The 10079-nt window shown below is 30.6% G+C and overlaps 1 protein-coding gene across 1 annotated transcript in view; it reads left to right on the top strand.

Annotated features, from left to right (window-relative positions):
- Window positions 1-812: 812 nt before the first annotated feature.
- LOC143229254 (WD repeat-containing protein 3) overlaps window positions 813-10079 on the top strand; it is a 43575-nt gene continuing 34308 nt past the window's right edge. Inside the window, exons 1-4 of the mRNA XM_076461357.1 lie at window positions 813-1045; window positions 5418-5627; window positions 9343-9461; window positions 9885-9963. Of these exons, the coding sequence (XP_076317472.1) occupies window positions 872-1045; window positions 5418-5627; window positions 9343-9461; window positions 9885-9963 (582 nt within the window). The 5' untranslated portion in view covers window positions 813-871. The remainder of the gene's footprint in view (window positions 1046-5417; window positions 5628-9342; window positions 9462-9884; window positions 9964-10079) is intronic.

Genomic DNA, 10079 nt, shown 5'->3' with positions numbered 1-10079 from the left:
GTCGCGCCAAACATGCTCACCCTTTCAGCCGTGGGGGCGTTATAATGTGACGGTCAATCCCACTATTCGTTGGTAAAAGAGTAGCCCAAGAGTTGGCGGTGGGTGGTGATGACTAGCTGCCTTCTCTCTAGTCTTACACTGCTAAATTAGGGACAGCTAGCACAGATAGCCCTCGAGTAGCTTTGTGCGAAATTCAACAAACAAACATCTTTTTTAACAAGCTTAAACACTATAGGTCACATTTACAAATGATACTAGCTGCGATAAAACACTGTTAAAACAAACTTACTTGTACAACTTAAAAGAGTTGGCGGTGGGTGGAGATGACTAGTTTCATTCCCTTTAGTCTTATACTGCTAAATTAGGGACAGTTAGAGCAGATAGCCCTTATGTAGCTTTGCGCGAAATTCAACATAAATCAAACTTGCACAACCTTATGGCTGCAGTGTAAACACAATAATTGGTTCTCTCTATTGGCTAGTAACAACTTCACTGTATGTTTTGATGTTTCACTAAACCTCATGTTTATAGCCTACCATATAATTTATTAGATATTCTGACTTCAAAATATTTAGATGTTTCCATACCTGTATTATAAACAACTATGGGTCTTAAATCACACACCTTTCAGCTAACATCTAAATTAAAATATTAAAATATATCTTACTAGATTCTCTTAATGTACAAAATAACTCATAAGGGATGTTTTGTTGTGATTAAACATTTTCGTTATTTATGTTAAATTGTTTCGATTGGTATATATTCATTTTTATTGATGATCTTTATCAATATAAAAAATTAAAACAAGTATAGAGGGCGAGCTCATTTCAAAGTATTTGCCACTGTTGCTTGTTGATTTAGCACATGGTTAATGATGGGATTGACAAGACAGTATTTAAGATTTGTTCCAGGTTCTGTTTTTGGTGTAGTTGGAAGTATTTCTGGAAAGATACTTTTTTTGAACTGTAAAGGAACGAAAGGAAGATATGCAGCTACAGCTTCATGTGAAAACGTGAATATATGGGATACAAAAACTGGAGATAAAGTAGGCCTCATTAGACTAATTGATCTATTATCCTACTTCTAAACTTAAATTAATAATTTTATAATCACTGAAGTCCAAAATTACCTCTACTTTCGAGTCTAACGATATCAGTCCTCTGGAAATTACTCAAGTAAAATATTCTTAATCCTGATTACATAAATTTTATAATTCAGAGATGTATATTGTGTTTGCCTTCTTATGGTACCATAAGTAAAATTTAAAAAAAAATCATGCCCTGTCTCTCTTTGGCAGCGATGGTAATATCACTTATCTTTATTAACCTTAAGCGCACGGATGAGTTATTTATCAAAATGTTACTCATGTGGTGCCAGAATTACCAACAGTTCAGAGTAAAGGAAAGCAAATGGAATATACAATGAATAAAAATATTGGAAAATATAAAATATAAAAGGATGAGACAAGAATTATCTATTGTGAATTAGGCAGCTGAAGTATTTGGAGAAAGTGATCAAATGTGGAAATATTTTAAATATTAAAGATAAGCTTTTTTTATTATTATTATTATTTTATTTTATAGAAAGGAAAGGGTGGCTGCAAGCAAAAACCCAGGTTGGTTCACAAAGGGTTTTTAAAAAGGATGGAACTGAAGAAAAGCATTACACACATAAGAAATGTAAATTAACTGGTATAGTGGGAGATTTAGAAGATTAAAGAGTTGAATCAGGAAATTAGGACTTTCAGTGAGTGTGTGGAAAAAGAATGGCTAAAAATGTAAAAACTGGCAGTAAGAATTTCTGTAAATGCATTGAAGATAAACAGAATACTAGGATGGTGGTAGGACCTTTATGGGATGACAAAGGGAAGCATGTAACTGATGATTAGGAGATGCTTTTTCTTTGGTTTGTACTAATGAAAATTTAAGCAGTATTCCTTATTTTGTACAGTTGCTAAATGAGAATCAAGGTAGGACAAAGTGATAATAACATTAATTCTGAGCTTGTTGAGAAAGCATCTTGAAGTTAAAAAACTGAAAAGACTCCTGGGCTAGATAATACATGCACAAGTGTTTTGAAGAAGATTGAGAATTAGATATGTGAACCCACTTTCTGCTGTTTTGTCAGTTCTTCAATACTGGGCAGCTACCAGAGGACTGGAAGTTAGCTGAAGTAAATCCTCTTTTGAAAGGAGGTAATAAAAATTGTCCTAGTGATTATAGACCCATCAGTGTTACACCAGTTATGGGAAAATTTCTGTAAAATCTGTTAAGATGCTTTGCAAAGTCATTTAACAAAATTTAGAATTTTACTGGATAAACAACATGGTTTCACTAAGAGAAAACCGTGCTTTAAAAATCTTTTGACTTTCTTTGAAAAGGTTACTGCTTATGTAGATCAGTATAAGGTTGTAGGTTTGGTGTGATCTGAATTACAGGAACAACTGCTGTATTATATCCACATCTTTAATAGTCTTGCACATTAACCTAAAAATTAATGTATAAACATATTTTCATTTGCAAGAAAAAACTTTTCTGCCTGGAAGTGAATACAAGACATATTTCATACTAAACATTTATTTAACTCCCATGACACCAGATGGCATATTCACTATGGGTTAATATCAATAAAATTTATCAAATTTTAGGCATAAAACACTTTGTTGAGTTACTTAGAAATGTTTTTAAGTTTGAAGGTTGAAACGTTCTCTCCTTATCAATAAGTGTTAATACCCATAACAGCCATTCTGAGGTACACTTTTTTGAAGAGATAAGTTTTAATTTAGTTTTAAGGTCATATGAAGTTTAATATACATTTTATTGAAAACAAGCAAAAAAGTATGATAACCTACATCATTTGAAGTTGTAATAGAGATAAATAATGGTAAGATGTCTTGTTTGGCAGAGTATTACTTCAGTGTTCACCTCCACCCCCCAAAAAAAGCCAAAAAATAAACCTAGAATTCACTTAATGATGTATTGGATAACCTTGGCAATAGATGATTTTATTAAAGTACAACTTAATTTATGTATGCTACTCAGAGTATTTAAGTCTGTTTTAGCTTATTGTATTTTTATTGTAAAATATGCTACTAAATATGTATTATAGTTCAGAAATTATACTTGTTTAACACTGCCACTGATAATGACATCAACCATGGTGTATGGCTATCTGGTATGTTTGTGCAGTTGAAATTACCATTTAATGCTTACCCTCAGCTTTGTTTTCATTGCTGTCCAAGATATGCACAGTGTTGCTACATTCTTGCTAAACTTTGTAAGAATTCGAGTTGATAAAATTGCAACTGGGGCAGATGTTGAATGCATTTCGTAAGTGCTGATGATCAGAAGAGAATAAGCATTATGCAAGTGTACAATCAACCTCATGTTTTACATCCATTGCTAAATAAAATCTTGTTAATCTATAAAATTAATATTGATTCAAGCATAATGTTTCATTAGCATTGTTCACAAATAATGAAAAAATATTTCTTACACCCCTAGTGCTTACACTAGTTGTGTAAGAAATATTTTGTCTGATCTATGCTACACTGTCAGAATTTATTGTTGTTCATTTGTTATTATTATCAAAAATTATCAGAGATGCCCTTGTGATGAGTAGCCCATACAGCCTTGACTATTAGTTATATCAGGCTGGAAAATAACAAAAATAAAACTAAACAATGTTCAACTAACATTCAGTCTCATGAGTTATTATACTGGATGTGTGCAAATGGTGTAGACTGTTTTGGATATGTAGGAAAACAACAGTTATTCATGCTCAACGTATGATAACTAGCTCATAAGTACCATAGTTACCTGCCAAAAAAGTGTCTAGCATATACTTTACAGTATAAGTACAGAGGAAACTGTATTTGTAAAAATAAGTGTTAAAGATCCACTGAAAGGGCTGTGGAGAGCCCTGATATTAGGTGTAAGAATTTGAGCTTGACAGTTAACTCTTCACTGGTATAATCTTTTAACTATGAACATTAATTGAAGTTGCAGTTAAATTGACCAATGTTATGAAAGTAACTAATTGTCATTAGTCTTTCTGATTATTCCAACCATCCAGTAATTGCATTTTTACCACTATGATTTTTTCACTATTATTTTAATTTAAAGTTTGTTCAACTTCATATATTAGTGTTACAACTTGTAAAATTTAAAGAATTAAAATTAATTATCAGTTCTTACAGTTTTATAATCCTTCCAGCTATTCAGATATATATATATTACTAGTGTTGAAGTATAAAGATACACAGTAAGATGTTTGTAATTTGTTCATCACAAGTAAAAAAAATTAAACTGCAGTTTTTAGTGTTATGAATTTTTTATTTTATATCCCATCTTTTGTAAACAAATTTTGGTTAATTAGTTAAGGAAACAAATGATTAAATTAGCATATTCCACCAATTTATCAGCTATAATAAATATGAATTATTACAATTTATGCAGTGTTTAAGGTCACAAGAACAAGATTGATAAAAGGCTTAATATGAATGTGTTTTTAGTTCATTAGTACATTAGTTTGAAATGTGTACTTATGTAAAAAAGTAACAGGTTAAGTTTTTAAGAGTAATGGAATATAAGTGAGTAATGCTGATATGTTGTACATACTATTCAATTTATTAATTTTCAAGATTATTGTAATATAAACATTAAAATGTTAGATTATTTTGTAGTTTACTATTTTTATTTGTATGAAAAACTAACTAAAATTTAAGGGTTTAAGAGGTAGATAGTAAAAAGATTAGTAAACTTGAAGTAATTAGTTCCTGTAATTATGTGAATGTTGTATAGTGAAAATTAACAGGACAGTACATGTCATTTTGCCACTTATCCTTGATCAGTGCTGATGAACAACCAAGAAAAGTTTTGCTAATATTTTTTAAGGTACTTCCATAACGTGGCTTAAGAGGATATTTAAGGTAGAAGCATTTGAACACATGCAAAAATTGAATGAATGAAATATGTTTGGCCTGAAAATTTCTGTAGGCCTTAGTTTTCTCTTATGACAAAAAATAGATACATATGTCGTAAAATACTAGGTGTTTATGTAAGTCTTAATTAATGGAGATTTCTCTTGGGCATTTCTTAATTTGCATACAAAAATATAAAATGATGTAATATTCTACTTTCTTCAACTATCATTTCAAACAGGTTGAAGTATTTAAGTATTTTGTATTAGGTAAGTGTATTGGACAATATTATAAGTCAGAGAAAGATGTAAACAGATATACATATTAATATATTATCTAAAATTTGTGTTTATTAAACTTTTTTTTAAACATAACCAAAATATAACAAAAATTACTAAAGTTGCTGCACCTTTATGTTTTCAAAGTGTTCATGTTTCTCAAACAAATGATTTACTTCATGTTTACATAAATTTAAAGTCATTGTGTTTTTCTGTAGTTATTAACACTTCAAGGAGAAAAGCATGAGGTTACTTGCACAAGTCAACATCATAATGCTCAACAAATAGCAGTGGGTTATGCCGATGGAGCTGTTCGTTTATTTGATCTCTCTTCTGGAAGATGTGTTGTGACTTTTAATGGTCACAAGTCTGCAGTTACCTGCTTATCATTTGACAGTGATGGAATGCGTTTAGTTTCAGGTGGGAAGGTGAGAATGTTTTTTTGTATGCTCAGTTAAAACCATATCTTTAAGGTTGAAGTATATCTTAGTTCTTGATGAGGTCTTTGAATATTCTGAACTTAAATTTAGCCTTAATAATAAATTTCCCTATATTTTAATACTTACTTGACATGTTTATATCCAAAAATAGGCTAAGATCTGTCTACTATATAAACTAATTTTGATATTAAAATTACTTGTTACTCACGTGATTGAGGTAAACCATAATAAAAACATTATATTTATTCTGGCAATTAAAGAGAAATATGTTAAATAAATGTTTCCTTGCAAAGGACAATAGAGCTTCATTAAAATTTTTTTTTAAATTGTATATGGGAAAGGGAATCCACAGGTAGAAATTTTTAAAAATAATTTTTATTTCAGAGGAAAGGATAGTTTTATTTTTTCTTGTATTTAATAATATACGTTTAACACAATATGTTGACATTAAAACTAGTTTATTGATTGATGGAAATTGGATTTAGTTCAGTTGTTTTCTGTCAGTTTCTATTTATTTATTAAAGTGTGAGTGTAGTGGTTGTACAGTGATATATTCTTGTTAAGATTATCTGCAAATTTAAGCCAATAGTGAGTGTTATTAATATTATTACTTTAAAAAAATTAAGAAATTGCTTGTTGTATTACATTTGAATGTTAGTACTCTCAAACATACTCTGACAGGACTAAATTAAAGCAACAGTGGAGCTGTAAGATGTTTCAGTTCTGTAGACTTCTTTTTCTCTACAAGCATGCGTTTATGTTTTGCAAAGAAATTTTCTATACCAAGACTACCTTTTACCTAATATAATGATTTCAGAATAATGCATTTTGGAAATTACAATATGAAAAGGTTGTTAAGAATAAAAGGCTGATCAGTGGGGACATTTTAACACAGTCGGCTCGTGCACAGTTACTTACTATATCTACTTTTTCTATATGATCATGGTTTTCAATGTGTACTTCAATATAGACTGGGAGATACAAATCCTTATCAAATTCTGACTGTAAAATTCATTGGAAAGGTTATTTATGTGGCGGTTGGTATTTTATTTATCCTATGTTTAATTACATTTACCAGAGAGATTGATATATTAGTTTGATAATGAGGTAAAACTAATTTCAAAAGTAACAATGACATGGTTTGTTCCTCCTTTATTATTTTAAGCTTTAGACTGTTTATGAGCTGTTTCAGATATGGTCTTACATCTTTCACCCAAAGCTGTCTCAATCTTCTTTCCACCTCCTAAGCACAACAATTTTGATACCCCACAAAGTATGTGCCACTTTTGAACATGTATATAGCATGTGATCACCCTACAACAGTAGTATTGTGTGATCTAAGTTGGCACACCTAGCTCCTTCTGGTGTTCATATTTTTTGCATGTGACTACTGTTTTTGATTGTATGTTGTTGACATTTCAAAACCTTTTTCAGTATTTTGCATTTCTTTATTGTTACTTAATAATACTGTAACTTTGACTTCACAATTCAGTGTATTAACAACAGATATTTCTGTTATGGTAAACAATACTTCTGGTACAACTACCCAGGCATTGGGTTTGGCTCTATCTGCTGAGGAGTTACAGGCCTTAATTCATTGTAAGTTAGATTTCTGTATTTGGCTGGCTAGCTATTCTCAGTTTCAATCCAACAATGTTTCTCAACACAAATACAATTGAGAAAAAATTGAATTTTTTTTTTCTGCACAGTCTTATTTTGATCTGTCATGAATTGCACTTTTTTCTCTCACTTTTACTCCCATTCCAATTCTTTGTCAGGTTTGTTCCCTACAGTGTTATGTGGTAGTGACTGTCTTTTTCTGGGATTCATTTCCTGACCTTTTATTCCCTGGAACCCTTCTGTTTTCAGTGATCTACCCTTTGTCATCTTTCATGATTGGGTTAATCAATTTCTTAGGTTCCTTAGACATTGTCTTTTCAACATTTCTTTTCAAAATTGCCATCACCATGTCTTTGGCTGCTTATCCACACTATCTGTTTGAAGAATTTTGACATCCCTACCACCACTTTGGTTGCATAAATCAGGGACAGTCTACTTTTCCAAATAGAGAATCATAAGCATACATTGCACTTCCTATAGTATGACATTCCTCTAGACTCCCATCACAATTACTCACCCCATCCCCTGTTTCATTTTTTTTTTTTCTCCAACTGGAACTTGTAGAAATTCTTGTCACTTGCCAGATTCCTGTCACTATGATGGAGAATCAAAGAGGCTTATACCCTAAGTTTGAAGTAGAAATTTACATCACAATATAACTACACACTTATTCACTCAATGAGAAGAAAATGAAGTTTGGTTTCCTCCTCCTGGATTCTTATTCCCAGTTGATTTTATTATCATTTGCAGCAGGACCAGCCTGTGTGGAATCCTTCTCGTTAACCCTGTCTGAACAAATCTTCCTATGGTCAGGGGTCAAAATATATGTCATTGTATTTGTAGACTTGCATTCAAAATATTATGGAACTATTTTGTTTTTATAAATGCATATAAATAACTGGTATCAATTTGTAGATAATTAACATTTTATTATAATACATTTCTTAATTTCTTAAACCTGTTAACACAGACATGTACTGCTCATTTCATGAGCTTTTTAGTGAATTAATTCAAATTTTAATTAAAATACCTTTTACCGTATACCAGTGAGCATAATGTAAAATTATAGCTAATAATCTATATTTTAATAGTATACAAGTTTTAAGTTCTTGAGTTTGAAAAGCAATATTAAAAACATTCCTGAATTTTTCCTAGTGTGACATTTTTCTCTTGGCATCCACTTTTATTTATTTATCCTCCAATAAGTATAAAATTAAACATAAATTACTTGCTGTAATATCTTCATCACTCAGAAAAATCAGCTTTCCTAGGCTTCATTCTTATTTGGTTACAGAACTATCAAATACCAAACCAGACCCTCTTACCACACTTACCTACCACATCCATTCTTTCAGGATTTCTTAATAGTTCTCTTACAATTAAGGTTTTCCTTTAGAGCTAACTTTTACTGATTTACATATGTTAATTGCCATTAGTCAATCCAGTGTGTAAAGGCTTTCAGAGACAGCAAAAAAAGTCTAAGTAACTACTTTATTTCTTGGTTTTTATTATTATAAAAGTAACTAAATTGTAGAAATGAATATCTTTTAATTAAGGTTAGATTGAGAACAATAATAGTCTAATAAAAACATTTTCGCAAAACATGCACACAAGCTGCTCAAAGGAGCTTGTGGAGAATGTATTTTGATAGCATAACATGAGTCATACATTCTCTTAGTGATTTATGTTATAATGACATGAATAGTAGTTAGACATGGTTCAAAAAGCAAGAAAACAAAGTTTAAGAATAAATAGGTGTATTCTGTTATGAGTTTACAAATAAACATTTGTTTCATATTAGAATTTGAAATCATTCTAGCTTTTGTGTTTGTTTTTTGTGGAAATGAGGTCAGTTATATTGGCCAAGCTTGCATAGAGTTAGAGAAAGTAACCGATAAAATATACAATGTTTGTAATGTATTAAGAAGATCTTATAGGTTAAAAAATTGAAATTGAAGAAAAAGAAAAGTATTTAATCTTAACATGATAGTCAATTTTTACTCCTACTAATTTAAAAAATACTATTCATAAACACATTTGTCAATTATTGATGCTAAAACTATTTGTCTCACATGTTTAATAGGACACAGAAATAGTGTTATGGGACATCATCAATGAGGCTGGTATGTTTCGACTGAGAGGTCACAAAGGAATTGTCACAAAGTGCCACTTTATGAAGACGAAAAACATTCTTGTATCGAGGTGAGCAGCATTTGATATGTGGTATTACTGATTAGAAATGTATCTTTCATGTACAAAAACATAAAAATGAGCAGAACTATTTAGCCCATCAATGTTAACATTCAATCAAAGCTTCAAGATCAAACTAATTTTATCTTTGTATTGATTGTAATTTCACTGTATCTCTGGAGCACTAAAATACATACCAGTGACTATCCTTTTTAAGTTATTAGTTCTCACATCATAATTTGAAGAGAAGTCTTAAAACTTTATTTATAGCATATATTTGTGCTATCAGAAAAAAAGAAAAAAAACACTAAAGTATTTAATATTCATGATGTCATCTGAATGACATTTTAGGAAGATCACTATTTGTTATGCACAGTAGTACGTAGATCGTAGTTATAGTATCGGAAACCCAGGTACAATTTGTTATTCTCACAGCTCCAAAGACACAATGGTAAAGTTTTGGAATTTAGACAGTCAGCATTGTTTCAAGACTCTTGTTGGACACAGAAGTGAGGTAAAGCACTTTTGTTTTTCCTTTGAAAAGTAGAATAAACACATTTACTTTCAACATGAAATTGTATCTTTCAAAAATTTTATGAAACACTTGTGTATCTTTAAATAGCATACTAT

The sequence above is a fragment of the Tachypleus tridentatus genome, chromosome 10 (assembly GCF_004210375.1).
Source record: "Tachypleus tridentatus isolate NWPU-2018 chromosome 10, ASM421037v1, whole genome shotgun sequence".
Classification (NCBI taxonomy): Eukaryota; Metazoa; Arthropoda; class Merostomata; order Xiphosura; family Limulidae; genus Tachypleus; species Tachypleus tridentatus.
Note: the sequence above shows the minus strand (reverse complement) of the source record. Positions and strands in the feature narration are given on the sequence as shown.